A 15808-nucleotide genomic window follows, 5' to 3' on the forward strand; every position below is an offset into this window, starting at 1 on the left:
AGGGTTGCCTTGACAACCCGGAGGGCGAGGAGGAGGGGCCAGAAGGACGGCGAGAGGGAGGGACCAAAAGCCGCGAAGAAACGCGGGCGAGCGTGAGGGCCCGCGCGTCGCCGGGGACAGGGAACGAGGGTGGTGGCCGGGTCGTCGGCTGAAGACTCTGTCCCTGAGGCCCGGTCGGGCGGTCGCGTCCTCCCCGGCAGCCCTCGCGCCCCCGGCGGGGCCTGAGCCCGGGCCTTTGGGGCGAGGGCCTGTGCCCCCCCCCCGTCGCCGTCCCGAGGCGTCCGTCGGTCCGTCAGTCCGTGCGTCCGGCGAGCTCGGCCTGCCGGGCGGGGAAGGGCGGCCGGGCCCGGGCCTCCTTCCCCGGACTCGGGAGCCGCCGCTGCAGGTAAAGGCCGGCCGGGCGGCGGGAGGGGCGGGTGGACGGCCGCGGCGCACCTGTTGCGGTCGCCCGAGCTCGGCGCGCCCCCGCCGCCTCGGGGGGCCCCGCTGCCCGCCCGTTGGCCGCGGACGACCCCGCCCCGACCCCCGAAACGGCCCCGGCAGAGGCCGCCTCCCCGCCACTACCTCCCGGAGTCCGCGTGTCGGCGGCGGGAGCGACCCGTTGCACCCCAGCCCTCCCCGCAGGGCGATCCCTCGGCAGCCAGGGCGTCCGCCAGGCCCCGGGAGGGTGGTCACTCGGGCGGCGTTTATGGGAGGCTCATAAAGCAAAAGAAAGCCTCTTCTGTCGGCGGCGGCAGTGGGCCAAATGCGTCTCCTGAATCCTGAAACCCGGGAGAATTCCGTTGCCCCACATTGCACTGTCATCCCGAGTATCACATTTCAGGCAGTGGGCCTGGGTTGGATCTTTCCGGTTGGAGTGTGTTTGTGTGTGTTTGTGTGTGTGCGTGTGTGTGTGTGTGTGTTTTGTTTATTTCCATCCTCCCCGTTTTCGGTTCAGCTGTGGAGTCAGCCCACATATTTTGTACCGAAACTTTGTAGGGCTGCTAAACTGTAACATTAGCCCATACAATAGCATCATAATAATTGGCTGTTGAAATACGTGCCGGTTATGCTTTAAGGAAGCTTTGAGGATCGCAAGAGATTGAGCCTGTGGGTTGTAAAAATGCAAACCACCGCGAGAGAGATCTAGCTTAAGAAAAACGAGCCTTAAGGAGGAAAGAAAAATGGAGGAGAGAGAAGAAAAGGATTGAGGAGGAAAAGAGCAGACGGGTGGGAAGTGCGTGATTCATTTGGTGCTCACGTCTGGAGATTATGGCCCCTCCATCAGTTCCTCCCGCTGCTCTAGACAGCACTTGAGGGAAATGATGAGAAGAGCCCTTTTTGGGTCATGTAAGCGATTACTCATTCTTTGCCACTAGAGAGATTTCCACTCCATAGATGACAAGGACACCAAGGAAAATTACTTTCCTCATGGAAAGAGAATTGTTCAGAGGTTAATTGAACCTAAGAAGCATATATTCTGTGATGGAAACGGACATTTATTATGTTCCACCAAACTGGGCTTCCCCTCCTGGACTGTATAGGGCCTTTTCAGATTAATTGCCAAAGTAAGAAGGTTTATGTGTGGATATTGACAAGCAGTGTGCTATATACTGAACTCATAACTCATAAGCTAAAATATTGAAGTAATAAATTCAGGTTGGAAAGTAAACACCTCACAGCACCTTAATTACCTGTTCCTGAAACTTAGGGCAGGGGGTACATTTTTAGACAAACAGCATCTAAGATCAACAGCACTTCTGTAAACAGTGTTTTCAGACTCAAGTTTTCGTACCATTAGCAAATCGTGAGTTGGTCTTTTCATCCAAGAAACATAGTGGTGCTCATTAGTGATACCATAATCAAAGTGACAAGTTAATGATAAAAACCTGGTCTTTATTAACACGTAAAAGAAATAGGGTTTTATTTTCTCCAACAGTAAAGGATTCATCATTTGTATTTAAAAAGGACAAGGGAGCAATGTTGTCTCTCTCCAATCTCCACGCTGAGGTTTAAAGGACTCAAGAATTTGGTTGTTGCATGCAGATTTTAAGGTTTAAAGTTTAAAATACCAACTTAGCAGTGTAGAAGAATGATTTTATCAGTAGCAATAAACTTGACATTGAGGAAGTCGCATTGAAATATTTCAGGTAATAGGTAACTGGCAACTGTGGAAAGCAACATTGGATTTTCGGGGATAGTGTGTTTATGGAAGAAATGACTGGTTGAGGGGTGGAAGTGGGGGAAGGTACTAACATGTTTAAGGACAACATTCAGTTTCTCTTTCTCCCTCTAGCAGCTGGTACCGTGTATTTGTGCTTGTCTGTTGACAGAGAAGAGCGTTCGAGAAAGTGCTTGAGATAAAGGGATATGCTTTCTTACTGGAGGAGCTATCCTGAGGACAGAATGTTGCTCATGGGGTAGGGGTTGAGATGAATGTCAAAGGTATTGGTTGCTCCTTTTGGGGATTTCCTACCACGTGTTTTCTTTTTATTTTCATCGGCATATTTAGGCAGTTACGGGTGGTTAGATAAAAATGATAAAGTCCCGATTTTTAAAAAGGTCTCTAAGTTCATCAGACTGGGTAGAATTATTACATTATTTACTTTGCTGGTGCTTAACTAGAGTAGCAAACTGAACCACTATGACCAGGGAATAAGGTAGCGGAGAAGGGACAGACCTAGCCTTTCTTTTTCTTACTTAAGTCTCTTAGCCACATCAGAATTCAAAATAAAAATAGTTGCAGTAGAAAGTTAACATTATTTAATGCGAGTAGGATGATTTAAAAAAGAAAACGAAAGAAAGAAAGACAAACAAATGACTGTGTGTTTCCTAGACTTACTATCCCAAGTCAGAGGAAGTTTTTGTTTCTGTTACTGGATTTTTGTTTGCTTTTTGTTTTGCCGGAGTGAGGGTACTTTTTTCTCTCTTTTCCACCACTACTTTCTGAAATTTACAAGGAGTTCAGTCAAGGTAGAAAACGAATGTCCATTTTTGCCTCGTTTCTTCTGTGGCCTCCAGATCTGTAATGGTCTGCCCTCAAATTGTTGGACTCCAGGAATGCTCTTCCAACGTTTTACTCATTCTTAGTATAATTGGGCTGCAGGACCATGCTGCTGCCCCCGCATCTGCAAAGTCTTCCAGGATTTGGTCAATGGCCACAAAATGCACTGCTCTCTCCTACTGGGGACACTACCCACTTTGGCACCTAGCCCCGGACTCTACTCTCCTGTAGTTTTCTCCCATTTTATGTGCATGGCTCTGTGCCTCTGATTAGATTAACTATTTTAGGACTTGATTAACTATTTTAGGAACTAAGTCCAGTACTCCTTTTAGCTCATGGTGGATTTTCAGTATCTACCTGATAATTTAAGTAGAATAATAATACAAGACAAGCTTTTAGTCAGGGGTGATCGCATTAATTTCTAGCTATGCCACTTTGGAAAGTCAGGAGCTATAATTTCCTCATTGGTAACTGGTAATAACAAAAATCTGCAGGGATTGTCTAACAGTCAAGTTAGGCAACTTAATAGAAGAGCATAGAAGGAATTGAAGCTGGGAGGCAGATACGCATTCGGTTCTCCATTTGAAAGGGATCGCTGGCAGAGTGGGAATGAGGGATTGGTGGAGCCAAAACTAGAGGCAGAAAAACCAAACTGGAGATTTTGTAGTAATTCCATCAAGAAATGATAAGTGTGGTGGTTGGGAGGGTGGGGAACAGGGTGGAGGTGGCCCTCAGAGGGTCCAAGCGGCAGGTGTTGGTATTGTAGGGAGTGAAGACGAGGGAGAAGCCAGGGGTGATGTCCAGGTGACGGGGTAAGTGTTCTGTTATCGAAATCCAGAAGACGAGAAAAGGAAAGAAGTCTTTTTCTTTTTAGGGAGTGTGAGAAATGCATCCATGGTGAGTTCAGTTCATTTGAAATGCCTGTCATCTAAATTGGGATTTCACTTAAGTAGGAGTTGGACATGTGGGGCAGGAACTAAAGAAAGAAGTCTGAGATGAAGGGGGAAGTTTAGGTGAAGCATTCAGAAACTGAGGCTAACTATGAGTGAATAAATCTCTCCAGGGAGATCACGTGGAATGAGAAGAGTGTCAAGGCTCGGACCCGGGGGCGCACAGTTACTTGACACGAGGAGGTTGGTATGGTGGGAGAAACCAAGGAGACTGAGGAGGAGTGGCCAAAGAAAGCTCAAAATCTGGAAAGATGAATAAAGCGGAATCCCTGCTCTTGAGGGTTCATGCATTGCATTCCCTGAAATTATATTTTCTTCCACTTGCCATGGAATGTACAACTTAGTTCATCAATCTGTTTCTGTTTTATTAAAGTGACTACAAAATGGCTACCCATTACTTTCTTAACAAGAAAGAAAATTTCCTGATATTCGTGGTTTTTCACCACCCCCATTTGGAACAATAATTCAAGTAAAATGTGGCTTTGGGGGTTATGATGATACCTCAAACAAATGCTGTCTTTACAAAAAGGTAGGCAAAAGTTCACTTTGTAAATGTTGGAGGTAAAATAACTATTATTTTTCTAGGGAAGACTGGCAATAATCTTTAGAGTTCAGTTTTTGCTGGATCTTAACTGTTGCTCGGATTATCTAAATAGAGCACGTAAATAAGCCAAGTTAATATTTTAGCAAATTGTATTAACTTTGCTTTTACTCAAATACTAGTTTTTAGAATATCCTCTGGTAAAACCAAACAAAACAATATTGAAAAGCACTGAATGACATTCTAATAAAAAGCTTGATTTACAAGTATATATGTGGGCAGTGATAGGTTATTATGATATATAAGTATTGATTGAGTTTGGGTGATCTTCCCGTATATAAGTCTACAAAAATGTCAATTACCAGTGGAATGTAGAATTCTTAAATTAATTGTTCAGGGTTGGTTATTCCAGCCACATTTGGTATGAACAGATAATTGAGTTAAAAGTGAATCATTTTTAAAATTTGAGTGTTTTTAAAAAGCCAACCGATGTAATTTGATTAAAATCAAAACGGAGTCTACTGGTTAGAAGTCTGGACATAAGAGTCTTTTAAAATGGATTCTGAACTTTTATCTTGTTCAAGAAGGATTTTAAGTAGATCCTGGAGGATATGCTTTGGGGAGCTCTGACCCCATTTAAAGCAGACTACAGGCTAACCTTCTCAAAGTCCTAGTAACGATAAGCCCATTGTTTCAGTTAGAGTATCACACGCCTGGGAGATAAAGTTTACATATCAAATATTTGACTGTAAGGCCACGTGGGTGATTACAGCCATGTTTCTCAGAAATTCTCAAATGTCTTTCTTTTCATAAGAGAGCTGCGCTCTCACTCTCTGTTCTGTTTAATGGTATTTCTTCCAGACCACCCCTGCCTGACCTCTCCCTTAACCTCAAGTATTCCTTCAGCCCACGGTGTCTCACCGTGAGGGGTTCTTTGGTGCAGCCAGGAAGCGGTGTGGCACAGTGTGGTTGGGCATACTCTGTACACTTAACTGGGGTTAAGCTGAGATCAGGCTGCTTGACTTCAAGCACCTGCTCTCCCACAGATGAGCTATTAGAAGCTGGATGAATTAACTAAACCTCCAAAGGCTTAAATTTCCTCATGTGAAAAATGGAAGTAATAAACGCTCATGGGGTCTTTAAGAGTTTAAATGAAGTAATCCATACGAAGTGTTTAAGTACGTAGAGCATCTGGCACCCAGGAAGCACACTCTGTAAAGGCTAATTGGCGGAATTACCATCATCACCATTGTTGTTACCAGTTCAACTTCAGTAGCAGTAAGAACCATGCTTCTCGAATTGCGATCTGCAGACCAGTTCCAGTCCACACACTGTTACTGCTTGGCAGTGAGATAAGGAGCTTGTGCCAGGATGTAGACTGTGGCTCTAATCATACTGCTGCACTGAGCTGACATTTTTTGATAGCAAGACTTCTTCGATGAAGGAAGCAATGAGTTGATTTACATTCGGTGCAAGCTCTTTATGTTGCCACAAATAAGCATTTTGAATGGAATTGGCATGGAATGTTGGACCAGTGATCCTGTTCTCTAAAAAATAATAGCCCTTTCTCCTGAAGACTGTTATTATTCACTTGTGATGCCTCATTAACCTCTGTTCTACACATTATAATTATGGGTTACAGGGATATTGTTTATTACTTGAGCAAATATTTATTGGTCACATGGTCTGTGCAAAACCCTGTATCTCACTTTGTAGAAGTTGTAAAGATGGCTCGGAAATGTATCTTGACTTTAGGAAGCATGTGGTGAACGTAGAGCAAGAGGACAAAGTGAAAATCTGAATAAATGTGTTGAGTGCATGTAGCAAGTGTTTGCATTAGTCCCATAGTTTGGTTCCAAAAACTCCACATAGACAGATGTCTCCTTTCTCTAAGCTGCTCCCATAAATGGCCAGAATTAATATTTTTTATTTTTCAGGACTTACACTGTCATAGTAGAGATCAGAGTTCACTTTATCGAGGGTAGCATTTCTCCTGGGAGACTGGAAAATCTGTGACACTAGGGAATAACTGAGTTTGGGGATACAAATGACAAAAGTACAACTTTTTAATATTAGTATTTACAGGAGACTCATCCTTGGAGGTTTTTTTTTTTTCTTTTTTAGATTACTAATTCTGTTTGAACCTGTGGATAAATATTTAATATTAAATAATTTACTGCCATGCAGAATATGAGGAGACATTAAATAGATACTAAAATATTTGTAAAGTTTCAATACAAATTACCACTGATTCTTCAAGAAAAAAATTATTTGGTCAAATAACGTCAACCCAGTTTTGGGTGTCCTATAAAAAGAATGATTTTTTTTTAAAGGCAAGATGTGTGTGTGTGTGTGTGTTCCCTTTTCCCCCAGAACCCTTTCCCTAAAGAGTGGAGGTAAAAAGGGAGGGACTGTGAATCAGATCATAGAACAGACTATTTTCACAGACCTATCAGAAAATGATTTAAAATGCTCAAGTCAAGAAATGTTATTTAGTTTTCATAAGTCTTAAGAATTTTTGTGTGTGAAAATGATTTTTTGCCCAGCCCGGTAAGCCAGCTCCAAACCCCACTACGCTTCATCCTGCCATTTGCCTTGAAATGTTACCAGCGCTCCTAAAACTTGTCTCACTAAGGACTTAAAGAACATTGTAAGTTTTAGTATTAAAAAATACCGTAACATATCAAATCTAATAGGAGAATTATAAAAAGAAGCAAAAAAGTAAAAAAATAAGAATTTTGATCAGAAAATGACCGGGCACGTTACACCCATGGCATTTGCAATAAAACATAGTCTCTTTTGCACACCATCGTTGGTGACCTGGCCCTGTCCACTCTGCGAGTTCGTCTGTACCAGAGCCTTTCTCTCTCCTTTCATGTACCAGCCACCTCTTCCTTCTTGTAGTTATTCGACCATGAGACTAAGTCCACGTGTCATAGACGATCTCTGTTCCACAACATCCCCCTCCCAAGTTTGGCCTCGCTGGACAGTACGCTCTGGGAGGACAGGACCCAGACCTGGCTGCTCTCTCTGTGGCACTGGCCCGTTCGCAGGGTAGCTACTTAGTGGGCACTCAGGTCCTGGCTGAGTAAACGGAAGACCAGCAGTGTAGGCATGGAAGATGTTAGTCTTAAAAGTGGAAAATCCCCAAAGAACAGAAAGTGATTCAGTCATTAGCTCTGCAGCCTCTAATTACTAATTAAACACCCACGATATTCGGGCTCAGACTGTGGCACATACCAAAGAGGGAATCGCTCCAATAACAGTCTAAGCAGAGACCAAAACCATGGGGCGAGGATAATAGGTAATACAGGTAGTTGAGTGGTTCCCTGGTATGAAAGGACGTTGCTTTGTCTGTATCAGTTATGGAAGGTCGGAGGCCTGGGCAAGCATGGTCCGTGCCTCCCAACAGATCTTGGGGCAGCTCTGGTGGTTTCTGCCCTGTAACTCTGCTGAAAGACAGGGTGAACTGTGGTTTGGGTGTCTTCTTCAAGGCCAACCAAGAACCTGTACAAATATTTCAGTTCTGGAATCTGGGAATTCCCCCAGAAGTTCAGGCCAGAGCCTTTAGGAATAACAGGAGTCTGTCCTCTTGTTCATGAAAGGGGACACAGAGTCACAGAAATCCCAAAGCATAGTGACAGTAGGTCATCACCAGCATCTTGGTATGAAGTAAAAGGGAAAGGGGAAGAACTGAATCCTAAGGAGTTTGAGAAAACCTTGACACTGACGCAATGTAAGGCAGTCTTGGAAAAGTTGAGTAAAAATCTCTGAACTGCCAACATCGTCCACTCAACAAAGATTTGCTGAATGCGGAGTGTGGGCCAGACTCTGTTGTAGACAGCAGTGAGCAGAAGAGACACAAATCCCTGCCTCGTGGTGCTCGCCTTCTGGTGGAGGACACCAACCAGAAGCAAGGTCAAGAGGTAAAATATATACTTTGTCGGCCCATGGTGAGTGTCAAGGGGAAAGAACAAAGCAGGAAAAGAGGCTAGGAAGTGGGTCTGGGTTGTGGGGTGTGTGGGTCAAAGTGTAGACAGGGTGGCCGATAAGCCTTCACTGGGTTGACTTTTTTTTTTTTAAGATTTTTTTTTATTATTTATTTGACAGAGACATAGCGAGAGAGGGAACACAAGCAGGGGGAGTGAGAGATGGAGAAGCAGGCTTCGGCTGAGCAGGGAGCCTGATGTGGGGCTCGATCCCAGGACCCTGGGATCATGGCCTGAGCTGAAGGCAGATGCTTAACGACTGAGCCACACCAGCTGACATTTGATAAAAACCTTTAAGAGGAAAGGGAGCTGGCCATTGGGACACCTGAGGCAAGGACATTTCAGACAGAAGAGCAGGCATGAAGTCCCCTGCTGGGGCGTCCAAGGAACACCTAGGGGACCACGCGGCTAGAAGTGTGAGGAGCAAGGGAGTGTTGGAAATGAGGCCAGAGCGGTGCCAGGTCCAGAGCCTCTGAGCTTGCCGATCCTGTTAAGTGTTTGTGGGGTTTCCCCTGGAGTGAGATGAGATGGGAAGCCAGTAGAGACTTGTGAGCAGGGGACGCACGAGCTGACTAACAGGGTCACTGCGACTGGGTTGAGAAGAGACTGTATGGCTAAGAGTAAATCAGAAGGCCAGGCAGGAGGCTGCTGCCATGACCCAGGGGACGGGCTGCTCCCAGTGGTGCTCAATGTATTTTGAAAGTAGAGCTGACATCATCCGTTCATTTTCTGTTGCTCCTGTAATAAACCATCGCAGAGTGAGTGGTTATTTTTTCTCTTACAGTTGTGTAGGGTAGAAGTCCGTCCAGATTCCCACTGGGTTAAGATCGAAGATTGGCAGGCCTGTGTTCCTTTCCGGAGACTCGAGGAGAGAATCCATTTCCTTGTCTTTTCAGCTTTTAGAGGCCGCCCACATCATTCCTTGGCTCATGGCCCTTCCTCCACCTTCAAAGCCGACAGCACTGCATCCGTGTGACTGTAACTGGGAATGGTTGTCTGATTTCAGGGCTCTTAAGATTAGATTCGACTCACCAGGATAGTCTCCCTAGCCGGAGGGCTTTAACTTGGTGACGTCCTCTGGCCCTTTTGGCCTTCAAAGTACACATTCCCAGGTTCCGGGGATGAGGACATGCAAGTCTCTGTGGGCTGTTATTCTGCCTACTACCATTGAAGAATCAGATGTGGGATTTGAGGGCAAGAAAAAATCAAGAATAATTTCAAATTTTTTGGTCTGAGCAATTGAAAGAAAGGAAGTCATTGACGTGGGAGGACCAGGTTTGTGGCTTCAGGGTAAATATCAGGGGGTCAGTTTAGGACTAAGTCTGAAATACCTGTTGTATAGCCAAGTTGGACGTGATGAGTTAGTAGTAGAACACAGGAGACCAAGTTCAGGAGCAAGGTGGACAGCACAGGCAGGTGGGAGCCCTCCTCACGTGGATGGCGTCAAAGCCGTGACACCGCAGGAGACCACACAGGCCCCATTCCATCTCCACAGAGTCCTCACGTTGTACATTTGAGAACTTGTTAGGTGTGAAGAATGTATTTTTAGTAAACTGAACATGGAGAAAAATGCAGAAGAGGAACATTGAACAGCGAAACCTAATCCAGAGTTTCTCAGGACAAATGTCACGATCTTGGTTTACTTAATTCCTTGCAAACTTTGCCTTTTCTGTGAACTGTGTTTCTAGAATTAACTGCGCCAGAACCGAGGATTGCAATGACTGAGACATCGCTCCTCTTACATCAACTTCTGATTCTTTCCTGTTGAGGTAGTTTCATCTTACATTGGATCTATATTGTTTTTCATAAATGCTTGTTTAAAAGTTGTAATAGACTCACTTCAAAGGGCAGTCCTTGACGAATGATGCAGTCTACAATTTATATGTAAGAAAGCTTTGAAAAGGAGCAAATACCAGTCTTCCAGATCCTTGTAGAGGACTGTAGCTGATAACTGCTAACAGAACAATATTTATTAATTGGATTTGAGGAGCATGTCACCTACCGTATCCGTTTTCCCTCACTGGTACTACTAAATTTGCCAAAGGCCAAACCTTGGATCTCTTGTGTGTATTTAATTACCTCTAAGAAAATACTGACAGGGGTCAAGCCAGTAGCCAAATAAGTGCGGAAAGGCGTTGTCTATCGTGAAAACTCCGCCGCTGCCCCGTCCAAATCTGGGCCTCCAGCTACCAAGCAACAGAAAGTCCCGCTGAGAGGTGAGCATAGATCGTCACAAACTTCATAGCGCTTGCTGGGTTCAGTAGAGAGCCCTTTGCGGGCTCCACCTTTACAAGTATTTCTGTCCAACAAGCCTTACTGGTTTCTAACATGCTGGGTAGGAAAGCTGGTCAGAAAAGCAGAGAAGGGCCCCACCAGGTAAGCACGCTGACCACAGGGTGCATGGGTATCGAATCCCTGCAGAAACGCGGGGCTTCAGACCAGTCTGGCCTTTGATCCCTGGACACTTCGGGGAAGTCTGAGGACATCGTTCTGTTTGGGAAACTGACATAATGGTGACCCTGAGTCGCGAAGAGAAAGTTAGATTGTTTTAGTAGGCAGAGGTCTGGTTATCTGTTGCTGCCAACACCAACACCCAGGAACGTAGTAGCTTCCAGAAGCCATGACCATGCGTTCCCTTTCACGGTTCTCTGGGTTGACGGGGCAGCTGTGGGTGCTGCTTTCGCTGGGGGTTGTATTGGCTGGGCCTGTGGTCATCTGGAGACTTGACCTGGCTACAACCATCTTCCGTGGCTTACTCACGTGGCATGTGTGTGCTTTCTGCCAGTGGAAGTCTGGCTTAGGTCTCTTCCCAGTGGCCTTTCCATGTGGCTTGGGCATTTCCCAGAATGACAGCTGGCTTCAAGAGGGAGTGTTTCAGGCATGTGGATGCCTTGGAAGTGGTTCGTCGTCACTTCACTGCATTCTTTTGATGGTAGTGATTCACAGGGCCAGCTCAGCGAAGGGGAGAGGAAGTAGACTCCACCTCTCAGGGAAGCAGTGGCAGAGCACTGGCGGCCATCTTTAACCCAGCGGAACAGAGAAGTAGGTGATGGAGCTGTACTTTGTAGGTGTGGTGAGGGGGCCGGGTGACCCTTCCATCTCTGGAAAGATGACTGCTCAGAAAACTCAAGTCTTTTTTGATGGTTCAAAGTGGTCGATACTTAATAAATAAGATTATTTATTTTTTAATTATTAAATAAATAATTATTATTTATTTAATTACAAGATTATTGACCTTCAGGGAGTATCATAAAACTAAGAGAAACATTTCAAGGATGTTTATTTGGTAAAAATAGTAACTGTGTGGGGCACCTGGGTGGCTCAGTGGGTTAAGTAAATCCTCTGCCTTCTGCTCGGGTCATGAACCCAGGGTCCTGGGATTGAGCCCTGCATCGGGCTCTCTGCTCAGCAGGGAGCCTGCTTCTTCCTCTCTCTCTCTCTCCCTGCCTCTCTGCCTACTTGTGATCTCTGCCTATCAAATAAATAAATAAAATCTTTTAAAAAAAATAGTAACTGTTTTTTTAGGTAAAACGGTTCAGAAATAGTACCTAGGGCAATCATTGATCATAATAACAGCAATTTAATTTACATGTAGAATGAGAACCTCTAGAAGGGATTCTAATCAGAATAAAGGAAAAATTGAATGTAAAACCAAATGTTAACTTCTCTTAAGCAGTGGAATTTTCTGATTCTTAGATACTGTCTTAAAGTCACCTTGTTCTGTGATCCCAAGCCAGAGTGTTCCTTGGAGCTGCTCTGTAGAGCTGGTCTCACCCGTAGGAACTGCAAAGAGCTGTGACGTTAGTCCATACTACATTTGTGTTATTACACCACTCTAATTTTGAAACAACTTTCAGAATGGATTTTGAAGAACTCTCCCTTTGAGGTGTTAAACATCCTTTCTCCCACCCCTCTGGTTATTACTTTCTCCCTCTCTTGGCCTATTTGTGTGTGAGTTTGTAAAGTCTTGGTCCTGACCTAAGAGTATCCTTAATGTGTGTTATTAACTGAAGTCCTGAGGAGGCACCCAGCAAGTGTTTCTTAGGTGTTTCAGTGTTTCCCTGGAGCCTGGCTTGAATAGTGAAGAAGCCTTTTTTATTACCTGGGTGAGGAGCTAGCCTGGGAGCCCACTAACCATCTAAAGCAATAGTTGTGGTAAACGAGGTCCTGTAAAAAGAGTAATTTGACAATATCATGAGTTACAAATTATGGTTTGCTCTTTTTTCCTTGAGTTTCTCTGTATTTTTAGTTTTGACCTGGCTAACGTGAAAAGGGGTTTATTTCCGGCAATATTGATTGGACTTAAAAAAATCACTCAGGATTGTAAGATCACTTACCTGACACATAGGGAATAAGTTACTGACCTCGTTTAAATTTGCCCTTGCTTGGGTAATTTCTTTTCTTCATTTAAAATATTTTCAGGGCGCCTGGGTGGCTCAGTCAATTAAGCATCTGCCTTCAACTCAGGTCATGATCTTGGGGTCCTGGAATCGAGTCCCATGTTGGGCTCCCTGCTCAGCGGGGAATCTGTTTCTCCCTCTCCTTCTGCCCCCTCCCCCCAACTCTTTCTCTTTCTCTCTCAAGTAAATAGATAAATGAAATCTTAAAAAAAAAAAAAATGTTCTCTTCTACTGCCGCTTGAATCAGGTATTTTGGGATCAAGGTCCTAGAATCTCAAGAAATATGCTTGAGGCTTCGCTTGATTAAACAAAGACCTTATAACTCAAAGATAGCTATAGCCTCAGAGGGAAAAATAAATAAATAAATCCACTTCCCTCACCTGTCACTGTGGACTGGCATAAGCAAATCTAACTGAAGTTTTTAAAAATACTCTCCTTTAAGCTAGAGGATTTCTTAATTAAAACAAAATAGACTGTCTTGTAACCAGTGTTAGGGCAGGATGCACTGGGTCCTCACAGTGTCGCCCAGTAACAGGATCCAGCGTCTCTCTCTTAGTGGGGCTAGAGACCATGTGCTAGAGCCTCGCAGCCACCACGTCCCCGGCTCACTGTTGGGGCCGTGCTCGAGGTCAGGCCTAGAGCGCCAGGTCCAGTGTGCAGCCGTCCCCAAGCCGGCCAGGAGAAGACGGCCGCTGACCGCACTTGAAGAGCTAGGCTGGCTCCTCAAAGACGAAGCAGAAAGCACAGGCAGTAACCAGTTTGCAGAAGAAAAAAAAACCAGTTTCTTTCGTTTCGAATGCCTGTGCTTTTGCTTTTGGACATTTGTTTGGGTACCTGATTTTCCTTCCCTTCTTTATTTGTGTGCTTGTAGGGCGGTGCACGGACTGTCACTGAACGTGCAGAAGAGCGTGTCCGGGCACCGTAGGTCACACAGCAGAGAGGCCCGGGTGCGGAAGGGGCGAGCCCAGCTGGCTGAGACTCTGCCCTGAAGTCTCGGCGATCGGGTCGTCCCCGCGAGCGACCGCAGACTCTCGGCCCGGTGCGCGGCGCGCTGCTGTCGGAGCTCGGCGCCCGGCGATGCCGGCCGCTTAAGCTCGCCCTCGACAAGATGGAAGAGGCAGAACTGGAATGCCCCGACTCCGCCTCAGAGAAACGCTATTGCCCCGAGTCCCTGGATTCCAGTGATGGGGATGAGGAGGGGATTTTGGCTTGTGAGGATTTGGAACTCAACCCTTTCGATGGATTGCCATATTCCTCACGTTATTACAAACTTCTAAAAGAGAGGGAAGATCTTCCAATATGGAAAGAAAAATACTCCTTTATGGAGAATCTGCTTCAGAATCAAATTGTGATCGTTTCAGGAGATGCGAAGTGTGGCAAGAGCTCTCAGGTGAGTAGCCGTTGGGAAACACCATTTGCTTGAGGCGTTGTACTTTTTCCTTACTTAAGTGCAATGTCGGAGCATAACATTCCGTTTTAATAATGTTATCTAAACCAAACAAACAAACAAACAAAGCTCTAACAATTCAAGCACAACAGTTAAATTACCTGGTTTAATTTATTAAAGCCAGCTGATGACAGTTAATTACCCCCGTGTGGGTATCGTGTTTAGTGTACCAGTACATTTTCTCTAGACGAGTAGATAAAAACCCATTCAAATTATTTCATGGCTCATATTCCATTTGAAAAGATGTGATAGGTGTTATTTGCCTGCCACAGACTTGGGGACTAGTTGTCATGTTTATGTGCCCAGCAGTCTGACAATGGAGGTGTGTGGTCATGAGTGCTTCTCGGCGAAGATGGGTAAATTACAGAAATTCAACAGCACAGAAAATTGTTATTTTCCAGACTATAAGAAATAAGTGAGTGGGCAAATATCATCCTGGCCCAAGATCCTACATTTTGGGGTCCAGTATGGAGGATAGAATGAGGGTAGATGGCTAATGAAAACGTATGGTCCAGGCTGTTCTGACACCTGAACTTCTAGATTTGATTTTAGTAGTATCTATATTTTGCCTTTAAATTCCAATGCAAGCAGTATTTTGATTACAAAATTCATGTATGGATTCTTGGAATGTAAGAATTAAAATAGACCATAAAGATACTCTGACAGAATGCCTTCATTTCTCAGATGATGAAACTGGCCCAGAGGGATTTGATAATTTGTCTAATGTCACACAACTTCCTAAGCTGCGAGTACAAGAATACTTTCTACTGTGCATTGCTACTTTTCAGGTTGTTTGTTACCTCTGAGGCTTACTTGTTCTAACTTGAAGAGAGGAGAGATGGACAATAGGTGGTTTTTCTTTAACTTAGAGCTGCCCATGTGGAGTGTTTGCTATGAATTGTATTGTTGCAGTGAGTTACTGTTACAACTAATGCTTTTGGTTTCTCAGCAAGAAGCTACTGTTGAAAACTGAATGGGTATAATATTCCTTCTTTCTGTGGACAAACAGCAAGTTAAAACATTATTTGAAATTGTTACTTTGCAATAATTCAGACTTAGGAAAAGTTGCAAAAGTAGGACAAAGATTTTCCATATGTTTTTCAATCAACTTTCTTAAACGTTAATATTTGACATGTGCTTTATCGTTCTCTCTTTCCATGCACACAAAGACATACAGACGTGCACAGTGTTTATCGTGAACCCTTTAAAAGTTAATGATACGATGCCCTTTGCCTCCAAATACTTCAAATATTTACTAAAAACAGGGCATAGCCACACTGTAATGATCAAAGTCAGGAATGTAGAATTGACATTTCCTGATTACCTAATGTACAGACATTCAATTTCATTACTTTTCCTACTAATGTCCTTTATAATACAAGTATTTTTCTGGTCTAGAACCCAATCCAAATGACATTGTATGTAATTGCCACTTCTCTTTCCTCACCTCTCATCTGAAACAGCTGCTGTTTTTTTCTCGTCCTTCATGACCTTGACA

General features: G+C 44.5%; 1 protein-coding gene across 1 annotated transcript in view; it reads left to right on the plus strand.

Moving 5' to 3' along the window:
• The first annotated feature begins 13945 nt into the window (after positions 1-13945).
• DHX32 (DEAH-box helicase 32 (putative)) overlaps positions 13946-15808 on the plus strand; it is a 36937-nt gene continuing 35074 nt past the window's right edge. Inside the window, exon 1 of the mRNA XM_032882100.1 lies at positions 13946-14253. Within this exon, the coding sequence (XP_032737991.1) occupies positions 13972-14253 (282 nt within the window). The 5' untranslated portion in view covers positions 13946-13971. The remainder of the gene's footprint in view (positions 14254-15808) is intronic.

This window comes from Lontra canadensis, unplaced genomic scaffold, assembly GCF_010015895.1.
Source record: "Lontra canadensis isolate GAN:19392208 unplaced genomic scaffold, GSC_riverotter_1.0 scaffold79, whole genome shotgun sequence".
Classification (NCBI taxonomy): Eukaryota; Metazoa; Chordata; class Mammalia; order Carnivora; family Mustelidae; genus Lontra; species Lontra canadensis.